This window comes from Trichosurus vulpecula, chromosome 9, assembly GCF_011100635.1.
Source record: "Trichosurus vulpecula isolate mTriVul1 chromosome 9, mTriVul1.pri, whole genome shotgun sequence".
Taxonomy (NCBI): domain Eukaryota; kingdom Metazoa; phylum Chordata; class Mammalia; order Diprotodontia; family Phalangeridae; genus Trichosurus; species Trichosurus vulpecula.
The window spans coordinates 33,053,698-33,067,324 of record NC_050581.1 but is presented as its reverse complement, the minus strand read 5'-3'; the positions used below and the strand labels follow the sequence as shown (position 1 = coordinate 33,067,324).

At 40.9% G+C, this 13,627-nt stretch overlaps 1 protein-coding gene across 1 annotated transcript; it reads left to right on the top strand.

The window, feature by feature from the left end:
• The first annotated feature begins 5,658 nt into the window (after positions 1 to 5,658).
• On the top strand, positions 5,659 to 8,737 carry LOC118831019. The gene is made up of 2 exons (XM_036738179.1): positions 5,659 to 7,833; positions 7,904 to 8,737. The coding sequence occupies exon 1, from the start codon at positions 5,690 to 5,692 to the stop codon at positions 7,253 to 7,255; it is 1,566 nt and encodes a 521-aa protein (XP_036594074.1). The 5' UTR covers positions 5,659 to 5,689; the 3' UTR covers positions 7,256 to 7,833; positions 7,904 to 8,737.
• Positions 8,738 to 13,627: the final 4,890 nt, after the last annotated feature.

Genomic DNA, 13,627 nt, shown 5'->3' with positions numbered 1-13,627 from the left:
TCATTCACTGTATTGAATGTATAAATTTAACCAGTGTTTTCAACATACTGACAAAGCCAAGAAATGAACATTGAGCATTTCCGAGTCTATTCTTAGTAACTTTACTGAATAATTATTCATTTCATGCCACCTAACTGTGGGTATACTATACCTCAACATTCTGTCTTCAGGCCTAGTCTCTTCCCTACATACTCTCACTTTCTGTCTTCATTTATTACAAAAAAAAAATCAACCCTTTGCTGTGAGTCAGTGCCTGGTACATAATAAATACTTAATAAATATTTGATTGATCGGTGACCTCAGTAGCTCCTGTGGGTTTAAATATCATTTCTACATATATGACTCAGAGATCCAGAACCAAGTTGTCCTGAGCTCCAGTCTTTCCAGTCTTACAAGATCAACTGTCTACTGGACCTTTCAAAGTGGTTGTCTTATAATTGCCTCAAACTTAATGTGCCTAAAATAGAATTCATTACCTTTGCTTCCAAACCCCAATCTTAGTGAACTTCTCTATTTCTGTTGAGGGCATTCCCAGTCTTCCAGTTTTATAATCTCAGTATTATCTTGAAATTCTTACTTTCTGTCACCCCACATATCTGATTACCTGTGAAATATTATTTCTACCTCCAAAGCATCTCTTGCATGTATCCTCTTCTAACTATTCACACAGTCACCACTTTAGTTCAGGTCTTCATCACATCTTGCCTTACTATTGCAATGATGTAATAGCAGTTTAGATTTGAAGATCTTTCCTACCCATTAATAGGCCATGTAACCTGCTTATGTCACAGGAAGCCTAAATCACATGTGGTGGGAGGAGCTTGCTGAGAGGTAAAGGAAATTGTGTTACAGGAAATGCAAAGAGATCAGTTATAACAGTTAGAGCTGAGGGAAGGAGAGCAGACGTGTGCTGTGCTGTGCTGTGCTGTAAGTTTGCTTGTTGGTAGCAGGCCCAAGCAGGGGGTAGAAGGTTGTGGGATGGAGTGGTTCTTTGCTGTGGTATTGTGTGTCGAATTCTTTGCTGCTGTGATGGATTGGGGGTATTAGTTATGGGATCTGATCCTCTGGTGTCTGAATAAATGGTTTACTTCTTCTACCTTCTATGTGGAGAGTCTCGTATATTTTGCAATACAGAACCACATAGGCATTTTGACAATTATCATCTATATTGTGATTACTGCCTTGCTGATACAAATGGCCTCTTCATTAATTTTCTAGCATCAAATTTCTCTGTATTAGAAAACAAACCATCCTCCACACAGCTGCCAAAGTATGATTCTCTTTAAGTGCAGGTTGGATCATATTAGAACCTTACTTAATAGTTCCCTACTGATTCTAGGATCAATTATTATTTTATCTTTTTTCATCCTTTAAATTTTTATGTAAGTTTTAGAATATGCGTAATTATTAGTAGAGTAGTATACATGGTACATATAGGGCACAGATAGAATAATAAGTAGAGTCCTGGACCTGGAGTCAGGAAGAGATGAGTTCAGATTGTGCTTTGGACACTTATTATCTGTGTAAATCTGGGAAAGTCACTTAACCTCTCAGTCTCAGTTTCCTTAACAGGAAACTAATAATGCCTACCTCATAGGGTTGTTATGAAGATCAAATGAAATGATATATGTAACCTTAGATAAATATATAAATTCTAGTTATTAGTACATTTATATATTAACATATAATGTATAAATATATAAATATACATATATTGGGGGGGTTCATGCTAAAAATTTTTTTTTCACTGGCAGTCAAGCATGTTAAAGGGAGAGAAATAATAATTGCTATTATTTAAAGAAAACAAATAAAGAAATACTTCTATTTGACTGCATGGCTAACTTGGTTATTCATGGATTGCATTTAAACTCTTCAGGTCTCAACTAGTGAAAAAACTAATTTATCAGTGACAGGAACCAGGGGACAATTATAAAAGGGTCCAGTTTTTGGCACATCAAGTGGGTCAAATGCCCAGGGAAATGTCAAATCTCAGACAAACTTCCAAACCTTTGCCCATGCCTATGTGTCCTGCATCCTTCCTGGCAAGCGTAGCAAGTAATATTTCATTTCTGCCATTACAATCTGGAGTAAGGTCATGGAGACCTTTTCATAACCCTTCTGCCTATGACAATGTCATGGCATCAGCTAAGTATATTCATTCCTGCAAAGCATGTGTGAAAGTCAAGGACTGAGTGTGTGGGCTGTGAGTCTTGCCAATTCCATCCTGAAAAAGAAAGGTGATGTTGGACTTGATTAGTAAAATTGGCCCTGTTTCAGAGACGGGCAGGCAAGGCTATACCACTAGGATGATTGACTGGTGCACTTCCTATAGTTCTGAAGTGGGGTTCTCAAAAAGTGTAAACATAGTTGTGTGCCCCCCAAATTTTGCTAGGTGTGCTGCAAATTGTACTGAATTCACACTTGCAAATGCAAGAGTGAAGTCTCCAAGATTCTTTATAGTAAAGAACAATACTTTGCTGTGAGCAAAACTAGTTTGAGAACCACTACCACAGTGACATTCTAACTCACCTATATTGGATATGTTCTTAAACATATTGTTGTCACACCCAGCATCTTCATTTACTCTCACTCATACACGAGAGTCCTTGCCATCAATCATTACCTGGGAGAACTTGAGGCTGCCCAGTCATACTTAAAACATAACCTTTAAGCAGCCAAAGCAGAATCAGTAAGGGGCCACTACATTCCTGGGAATATGGGAGGTATAGGAGAGAACAGGTCTTGAAACCCAACTTCAACCTAAGTATGTGGATGCTTCCTAGAGACTAGTGAAAAGGGTGGTAGATCCTGTCATCATTAATCAATTCATGAGTCTGTGGACTAAGTGGCTGGAATTGCCCTTCTCAGTGGTGTGCCAGTTATTACTATGGCAACTTTATTTCTTTATTTAAAAAGGTAAAACCAATTCTTAGGTTGTGGCAGGTGGCAACCCGATTGGCCTTTGAAGTTTGTTGATCCCTGATCTGGATCAAATTCATACCCGAGCAGAAATCCCCTCTACAACATTGCTAAAAAGTAGTCATCCATGGTCTTGCTTCAGTTACAGGGCAAAAGCAGGCCACAAGGGGAGATTATTCAACTTTTGGACAATTTTAAACGCTTAACTTTTTTATCATATTGAGCCAAAATCTGCTTTTCTATACATTGCTCATGGTTCCATCTCTAGGGCCAACTGGAATAAGGCTAATCTCTCTTCCACGTGATAGTCGTTCAGATACTTAAAGACCAACAAGCATGTTTTCCCTAAGTTTTTCTCTAACCTGAACATCCTTAGCTGATCCCTTTACCTGATCCTTGGTTGGCATAGTTTTAACTGTCTTCCTTCCACTAGTAACTTAAACTATTGGTGTCAAACTTAAATAGAGATGGATACCTGGCAGTCACATATTGACTTTGGAAACTACAAATTAACATTACCTAATATGTTGTTATTATATTTTGATTCATTTTGTTAAATATTTCCCAATTACATTGTAATGTAGATCCTTTCTGGAAATTTGACACAGCTGCTCTAGACCTACTCCATTATTTTTATAATGTGGCACCCAGAACTGAACACAATATTTCCAAGCCTGACCAGGTATATTAGCAATTTTGATTTGAAGATCTTTCCCATCCGTTAATAGGCCATGTGACCTGCTTACATCACAGGAAGCCTAAGTTACATGGTAGGAGGAGCTTCCTGACAGGAAAAGGAAATTATGTTACATAAGATGATGATGATGATGATGATGATGATGATGATGATGAGAGAGAGAGAGAGAGAGAGAGAGAGAGAGAGAGAGAGAGAGAGAGATGTTATGGCTGCTGGTAGCTGCTAATGGCCACCCTTGTGATGGTTAGAACTGAACAGGCTGACTTAGCTGTACTGTGAGTTTGTTTTGGGGAAGACCCCAGCAGGGGTCAGAGAGGTTTCGGGATGGTGAAGCTCCATGTTGTGTTATTCTGGATTGAATGTTTTGGGTTCCTTGCTGTTATGATGAAGTGGACTGACTGGCTGTGGGAGCTGAGCATTTGGTTATGGGATATGGTTCTCTGGTGTCTGAATAAGTGGTTTACTTCTTCTGCTTTCCATGTGGAGAGTCTCGTATACTTTGAGATACAGAACCACATAGGCATTTTGACAATTATCATCTACATTGCTATTACTGCCTTACTGTTTCATCTGGTGACTAGGAGGATGGGATCGCAAGGTATAATTTCTCTATTTAGAAGTAGAAGGGCTTTAGAAGAAGAAATGCTTGACCCAAGATGGGAAGATGTAACTTATTGCTCCCTAGCAAAGGAATGGTCTAAGGGCACTGGTGTCCATGAAGACTGGAAGCAGAAGCTACAGGGTGGAAGACCCAGAGACTTGGAGTGATGCCTCAGAGAGGTTACTGTTGAGCCAGGAATGAGGATCCCGAGCGATCCCTAACAAGGCTAGATTTTACTCACAGTATTGTATGTGAACACAGAGAAAGACGATTAGAGAGAGCTCAGGCTCAGACAGTTGCTGAAACAGCTGAAAATACTCAACCTATACCACAGCAAGATGGAGAAACTCAGGTGGCAGAACAGTGGGAAGCTAACAGCCTTGTAAATTCAGCTAGAAGGCAGAGGGAGCCAAGGAGGTCAAGAGTGTACCTCAGTTCAACTGAGGTCGAGCCTAGTAGGCAGTCTGGTTACCATGGTAACAGGGGCAGAGAATCTAGACAGGGGGATACAATGTCAAAACTTCCAGCACAAAGCAAAACTTTGTTGCAAGCTACTTCTCATAGAGACAGTAAGATAGTATCACAACAGACTTCTCAAAGAGAAGTGTGCCTCATAGAGGGGAGGAAGCAGGAAAAACAAGGTGTTACTACTCAGTTCAGGCTGGTTTTAGAAGATTTTACACAGCGGGAAATCACAGATATCTTGAGTAGATTCACCCAGAGAATGGGAGAATCATTAATATCTTGGATGGTGAGAATCAGTGATGAAGGGGCCACAGGAGTGTCGGTAGATTCTGTGGATTGTATGAGATCCGTAAGTATTAGTCAGAACTCTTTTGTACAGCAAGCTTTTAGGGATTATCATTCACAAAGAAGTAATTAAGCAACTGTAGCCATAATGGCTTTTGTTTTCTTTGAATGGCTCAGCTTGCCTCATTGAGCCTCTGGACACTGTGGCTTGCTCTTCCGGGGCAGGAGGCCCGGGGAGCATGCCGGGAGGCAGACGGCTTCCTGTGTGGGGAGTCATGGGGCTGGCTGAGGGGAGGTGTTAGCTCCAGAACCTGGTCTACCCTAGGGGGAGGAGCCAACTCAGGAACCAATCGGCCCTGGTCATTTGGGCGGAGCTTGATGATGTCAGAAACCCTATAAGAGGGGAGAGGACAGCTTGAAGATTCTTCCTCTCTTTCCTTTTCCGGTTGGAGCCAGAGGCAGTTACAACGACCGTTACAGAGGCAGTTACGACCGTTACATCGTCAGTTTCAGTTGCAGCTTCAGTTTCAGAAACAGACACAGCTGAGGCAGGAGCTGCCAGCAGCAGAGCTGATCTACGGGAGGAAGCTGAACAAAGACTTCAGTCCAGTGGGTAATCTTATTACCATCAAGGGGGAAACATGATTTTGCTTTACGCAATCATGTTTCTCTGTAGCCTCCTGGTTACTCTTTCAAGGCGTACCTATTGGGCCTGGAAGATTATGACCAACATATCAAAATGGGGCTTCTGGTTCATGGGTTGGTTACTGTGGAGCCTAAATAAATGTTTTGATTCTTCTGCCTTCTACTTTGAGAGTTTCTTCTATCCGGCGATTCCGAACCTTTCAGACATGTTTATGATCCTCTTTGAGATTATAAACTCTGCCCTCCTGATACATTTGGCGTCACGAACAGGATCGCTAGGTATAAGATCTCTATTTAGAAGCAGAACAATTCCAGAGGAAGAGATAAATATCCCAGGATGGGAGGATCCATTTTATTCCTCCCTAGCAAAAGAATTGGCTAAAAAAGCTGGACCCTGTGAAAACTGGGAACCAAGGCTACGGAGAGGAGATCCTAGGGATTTAGAAAAGTGTTTACGAGAAGTTGGGATTCAGTCAGGGGCATCACTATCTAGGCAAAGCTGGATAGTGTTATCAGCCTACCGGCTAGTATACGAAAGATTGAGATTAAGTGAAAGACATGGGGGCACTCCTACCCCACAGGAAGAAGGGAAATCTCAGATAGCAGAAGACCAAACTGACTCAAATGAGAACTTTTCTATTAATGTGGCTAAGAGCAACAGGAGACCAAAAAAGCCCAGAGTGCATTTCAACCCAGCCCAGAAAGAGCCGGCTGAGGCACAAAACACTACTGGGGTTCAGGATGTGCCTCACACAGAGAATAGGAGATGGTTAAATGATCAGACAAGGGCTCGACCCATACAAAGGAGGAAGACAGAAACCCGAGGTGAAGATTCAGTTACAAGGGAAATTCAGGAAGATTTCTCACCGCAAGAGGTCACAGATATTTTGAGTAGATTCAGCCAAAGAATAGGAGAACCATTGATATCTTGGATGGTAAGACTCAGTGATCAAGGGGCCGGTGGAATATCAGTAGATGGGACAGACTGCATGAGATTCATAGGTATCAGCCATGATCCTCTAGTTCAACAAGCTTTTAGGGAACATCATCAGCAAGGAGATGGTGATAGCAAGACTACTCTGTTGGCATTAGCCGCTGTGGGATGCAATAAGAGATATGATACTGATTCTATGTGGCCCACTGAGCACAGACCCTGGTATTCACTTAGAGATTGTATCATGAGACTAAAGGAGGAGGTAATGAAGACTGCCATTATGATAGGAACTGCAGACAAATATTACAATGATCCAATGGGACTGTCTCATAGGAATTTAATAATTAGGACAGCTCCCCCTGCTTATAAACAACTAATTTTGAATTTATTGCTTGGAGAAGTAGGGAGCCGTCTTACAACAGTGATAAATAAGATTTTACAGTTATATGACTTAGGTGACTGGGGAAGGGATAGATCTCCTCGAGAGAGAAGAGTGAATAACCAGCAAACTTGGCGCCAAAGGAGAGTAACAAGGAAAGAAATGTTTACTACTTTATTGAGAGCAGGGGTAGGTTTTGAAATGATAGATGGAATTCCAACCAATGAATTATACAGAATGTATAGAGGACTTGATAACACGAGAAATAGGGAAATAAGAACTGCTCCTGCAAGCCCACAAGCCACTCAGAGTGAAGGTGACCTTGTGTGATTAACGGATGAAAACTTGTACATTTGGGGAAAGGCTGGGAGGACAATCTTAGTCTATATCTAGGGTGGGATCCTCTTGGCTTCCTCATTATGTTCCTTTTGAAAAGAAACATTTCCCACCTGAGTTTGGCTCTGATGTTGGATCTTTGCATAATTGAAATCTCAACCAAACTTGAGATGATTTTATTTGAAGAATTATAGTCTATACTTGTCTATTCTTTTTGTCCTTTGTTTTGGCTAACCTTGTTGCTAGTTTTGTTTCCTTCAGGCTTAAGCACCCTGCACTTTCCGGTGACTGCCTAAGCATGTAGCATTCTTGGAATTCCTGCCAGCTCGTTAAAGAAATGACCTCTGGAATGGGACTTTTTGGGGGCAGGGCCATCTCTACATCCAATTTCAGCATGAAGAAGCTATGGAAAATGAGACCTTCACCCCTCACCCCAAGATTTTGAGCCCCAATCGTTCAAGGGGGGTGGAAATGATGATAGTGTTCTGTTTACTTATTTTGTGTTATCCTTGCTGTGTTGTTTTATTGTTATGATATTATTGATCCTATGTAATGGATACAAGGATTTAGGGGTGGACATTTGAATTATTAATAATTATTTTGGGGATGATTGATTGAAGAGATTATTTTGCTGGGATCTAGGGGTGGATCGCATTTGAATCGTTAACCAATGTTTGGGAATGTCACCAAATGATATGTTTTGCTTTATAATGAATGATATGTTTTAGTTTCCTTTGTAATTGAATCACAATGTATGTTCTAGGATACATGGCTGATTAGATTATGTATCCTATAACAAGGGGTGGAATGTAGCCATAATGGCTTTTGTTTTCTTTGAATGGCTCAGCTTGCCTCATTGAGCCTCTGGACACTGTGGCTTGCTCTTCCGGGGCAGGAGGCCCGGGGAGCATGCCGGGAGGCAGACGGCTTCCTGTGTGGGGAGTCATGGGGCTGGCTGAGGGGAGGTGTTAGCTCCAGAACCTGGTCTACCCTAGGGGGAGGAGCCAACTCAGGAACCAATCGGCCCTGGTCATTTGGGCGGAGCTTGATGATGTCAGAAACCCTATAAGAGGGGAGAGGACAGCTTGAAGATTCTTCCTCTCTTTCCTTTTCCGGTTGGAGCCAGAGGCAGTTACAACGACCGTTACAGAGGCAGTTACGACCGTTACATCGTCAGTTTCAGTTGCAGCTTCAGTTTCAGAAACAGACACAGCTGAGGCAGGAGCTGCCAGCAGCAGAGCTGATCTACGGGAGGAAGCTGAACAAAGACTTCAGTCCAGTGGGTAATCTTATTACCATCAAGGGGGAAACATGATTTTGCTTTACGCAATCATGTTTCTCTGTAGCCTCCTGGTTACTCTTTCAAGGCGTACCTATTGGGCCTGGAAGATTATGACCAACATATCAAAATGGGGCTTCTGGTTCATGGGTTGGTTACTGTGGAGCCTAAATAAATGTTTTGATTCTTCTGCCTTCTACTTTGAGAGTTTCTTCTATCCGGCGATTCCGAACCTTTCAGACATGTTTATGATCCTCTTTGAGATTATAAACTCTGCCCTCCTGATACAGCAACCAATTTGTTGGCTTTGGCTGTGACAAGCTGTAAAGAGGAATATCCTGCTGATACCGTGTGGCCTACTCCAAATAGACCCTGGTATTCAATTAGGGACCGTACGGGAAAGTTAAAGGAGGAGGTGATGAAGACTGTTGGGGAATGCCGAAGTGTACAGTTAAGACGGCACCTCCCACTTACAAACATGTGATGCTAACTCTGCTGATTGCAGAAGTAGGGAACCCTCTTTCAGAGGTGCTGGATAAGATTTCACAGTTAAGTGACTTAGGAGACCAGGGAAGAGATAAGTTTCCTTGGGAAAGAAGGGACCAAAATCAACGGATTCAATGTCCAATGAATAGAGTGATAAGGAAAGAAATGTTTACTGCTTTATTGAAAGCAAGGGTAGATTTTAGAAAAATAGATGGTATTCCAACTAATGAGCTATGCAAAATGTACCAAGATAAGGGGCTTAATAGCAAACAGAATAGAGAAGTTAGAACTGCCTCTACAAATTCTACGGATCTTGAGCCCTTGTATCCAAGTGAGTCACACCTTTAAGGAGACTAGGGAATAGGCTGAGCCCCAGCTCAGATTAAAAAAACACACAGACAGGATTACAGACCCCATATTAATCTGACTATATATTGGAAGAATGGATCAAGTACTGTAACTAGGGCATTGATTGACACTGGGGCTGAGGAAAGCTTGATTTATGGTAACCCTGACAAATTTAAGCATGGAACTCCTATTACCATCACAGGACTAGGAGGGGCTGAAATATCAGCCAAACAAGTCAAACTGATGATGAAAATTGGACAATTGCCTAAGAAAGAATGTACTGTGGTTATTGTACCCATTCCCGAATACATCATTGGAATAGATATATTGAAAGGCATGACTTTGAATTTGCCTGAGGGGAGATATTAATTTGTGGTAAGGAAGATGGGAATTAACATAGTTTTGGTGGGAAAAGCAAAGATGGACCCAATCACTTTACCTGAACCTTCTAAAGTAATTACTTTGAAGCAGTATCATGTGCCAGGTGGGCAAAATGAGATTGCCAATACTATAAAGGAATATGTTGAAGCAGGAGTATTAGTACCCACAATCACTCAATGGAATAATCCTGTATGGCCAGTACGAAAGCCAGATCGAACATGGAGAATGACAGTGGATTATAGACAATTGAATAAAGTGACTCTTCTTCTGTATGCTGCTGTTCTAGATACTGTTACCTTAACAGAAAGGATCCAGAAATATGATGGGACTTGTTATGCAGTTATTGATTTGGCCAATGCTTTATTTATGATCCCAATAGACTCCAAACAGTGGAACCAATTTGCTTTTACATGGCAGGGCTGACAATATACTTTTACATGATTGCCACAAGGATATCTGCACAGCCCAACTATTTGTCATAGGATTGTGGCTGAACATTTGGATGAACTGAAGTTACCTAGTGTATAGCTTACCCACTGCATAGATGGTATTTTGATACAGGGAGAAACTATAAAAGCAGTTGAGAAAAGTTTGATACTTTTAATTGAGCATATGAAAAGCAAAGGATGGGAAATTAACCCTGCAAAGATTCAAGGACCAGATCAAATTGTAAAATTTTGGGGTACACAATGGAATAAAGGGCTGCAAGAAATTCTCCCACAAGCTTGACAAAAGATTCAAGATTTTCCTATTCCCACCAACAAGAAGGAGGCCTAAAAGTTCATAGGACTGCTTGGATATTGGAGGTACCACATTAAACATTTTGGACAAATTATAAAACTTACATGTAAAGTTACCAGGAAAAAATATGAGTTTGATTGGGGACTTGAACAAAGTATAGCTTTTGAAGAAGCTAAAGCTGCTATACAAATGGCTCTGGATTTATGGCCTATGCAAAGTGGAGCAGTGGAATTATAAGTGACTGTACAAGATGACTCTGAATTGGAGTTTATGGCAGAAGCAACAAAGACAAAATATGCCCTTAGGATTTTGGTCAAGGAAACTACTTTCATCTGGATTACAATATACACCTTTTGAAAAGTAGTTGTTAGCTGCATATTGGGCTCTGGTAGAGACTGAACAACTGACTCTGGGCCATGAAGTGATATTGAGGTCTGGAATTCTGATTATGACTTGGGTAATGAGTACCCCAGCATCTCACAGAATTGGATGTGCACAACAGGCTAGCATAATTAAATGGAAATGGTATATTCAGAATAGATCAAAGACAGGAAAAAGTGGAGTTTCTGCTCTACATGAATCTATCGCAAGCATTGACATTGACGGAAATGACAAATCATCTGAACCAAGGCAAAAGTTGGTACAATCCTTGGTAAAATGGAATGATAGATATGATGGACTAACTGAAGAACAGAAGAAACATGCATGGGGTTTACTGATGGGACAGCAAAATATTTGGGCCATAAAAGACCTTGGAAAGCAATAGCCTATAACCCATGTACTAAGAGAACTTTGGAAAGTACTGGGATAGGTGGAAGTAGTCAATATGCTGAACTTATGGCAGTACATCAAGCTATTAAAACAGAGAAAGGAGGAAAGTGTCATATATTCACTGATTGGTGGGCAGTAGCTAATGGGTTAGCTACATGGATGCCCATGTGGAAAAATCAAAATTGGGAAATTCATGTCAAACAAGTTTGGGGCAAAGAATTATGGGAAAATATGTGAAACGTGTCTTTGGTTACTCATTTGTCAGTTTTTCATGTAGATGCTCACATGGCCCCCACCATGCCAGAACATGAGTACAATGCACATGCTGATCCACTAGCAAAGATTGCTACTCAACATATTGTCCCTACTCTGACACCAACCGATGATCTGGTACTAGCAAAATGGGTCCATCAAACAGCCAGCCATTTAGAGGTCCAGGCCACACACTGGTGGGCACAAGATTGAGGTATTAGTATCTCTCATTCATTGTTAAAACAAGTAGCAGAGGAATGTTATATATGTCAATTGGAAAGGAACAAACTGTTCCTTGGGTAGTAACTGGAGAGATGGCAAGGGGAAAAGTTCCAGCCCAGATCTGGCAGATAGATTATATTGGACCACTACCCCAAGACAAAGGATGTAAATTTATATGTACCTGTATTGACAACTATTCAGGTGTACTTGTGGCTTGTCCTTGTAAGAATGCAACCCAGAAAAATACCTGTAAAATTCTAGATATTATAAGTCTATAGTACGGAAACCCAATGCAGATTCAAAGTGATGATGGGTCACATTTCAAAGGTAATGAGATGAAGAGATATTGTGCATTGAACAATATAGAGTAGAGTGGGTATATCATATTCCATATTATCCAAAAGCATCTCGATTGATAGAAAGAATGAATGGATTGTTGAAAGAACAGTTAAGAAAGTTAAGTTCTAATAATTCACATCAACATTGGAAGGATAATTTGTTCGCTGCTTTACATAATTTGAATAATAGACCATTAGGAGGAAGTACATCTCTAGCCAGAATGATGACCCTGAATCTGCAAATTAGAAAAGAGCAAACACATAAGGTCCAAAATATTGAGTATTGGGACTATGAGGGAAGATGTCCCACCACCATATCCAGGAATACCTGGTTTGGCAGGATATGATTTACATTGTTTAGAGAACTTTTGGTTGGATAGAAAAGAGATAAGAAAAATCTCTACTGGGATATGTATGAGAATCCCTAAGAATCATTTTGGATGGATATTATCTAAACAGGATTAGCAGCTCAAGGAATACATGGATTGGTTGGAGTGATAGATTCTTGTTATCAGAATTTGGGTAAAGAACCTGTACAGTTGTGTAAAAATGATGGAATAGTTCAATTGATTATTATTCCTTGTGAAACAATACCTCTCATGAAAACTGGCCCTCCTTCCAAAATAACTATCAGAGGAAAGGAAGTATTTGGTTCTACTGATAGATTAAAATTGGGAGCTAAAGTATGGATAAAGCAGAAGCCAGAAGATGCTCCAAAGGCTGCAGAAACTATAGCACATGGGAAAGACAACACTGTAACAGTGGTTTAGCCAGGAGAAAATAATTAAGATATTGTACCCTTGACTCATGTATTCTAACATGAACGAGGCTATGATAATCTCTTTGTTTCTTTTTGGCTTTTGTCTGTGAAATTTGTGAGATTTATTTCCTGAAGGCTTGGTACCATCTACCTGCAGATGCCTGATCGCTTAAGTCAGGTGTCACCCTCTGATTTGTTCAGATGTCACCTCTGGACCTGTCCACAACTGTGATGTCTCTGGACCTGTCCACAAATGTGATGTGTCATCCCTGGACCTGGTGTCAACCGAGTTTGGGATGCCAGCTTGCTAATGAACTGACCTCTCAAATAGGACTCTTAATCTCTTGGGGCAGGGACAGCTCTACGTCCGTTTTCAGCAGGAAGAAGTTTTGGAGGATGAGAGCATCGTCCCTTACCCCAAGATTTTGAGCACCATTCGAGGGGGGAATGATGACATTGTTTTACATCCTTATCTTGTGTTATCACTGTTATATTGTTGTGTAAAGTTCTGTTGACACCAATTATCCCGAAATTCCCATTGCTCTACGTAATGGATAGGAAAGATCTTGGGGCCAAATGTATTGGCAATTTAGATTTGAAGATTTTTCCCACCCATTAATAGCCCATGTGACCTGCTCACATCACAGGAAGCCTAAGTTACATGGTGGGAGGAGTTTCTTGACAGGAAAAGGAAGCTATGTTACAGAAGATGCTGAGGGAGAGAGAGAGAGAGAGAGAGAGAGAGAGAGAGAGAGAGAGAGAGAATGTTATGGCTGCTGGTGGCTGCT

Coding starts and splice junctions, on each gene's coding strand:
- LOC118831019 (XM_036738179.1), top strand. CDS start 5,690: ATGACCAACATATCAAAATGGGGCTTCTGGTTCATGGGTTGGTTACTG.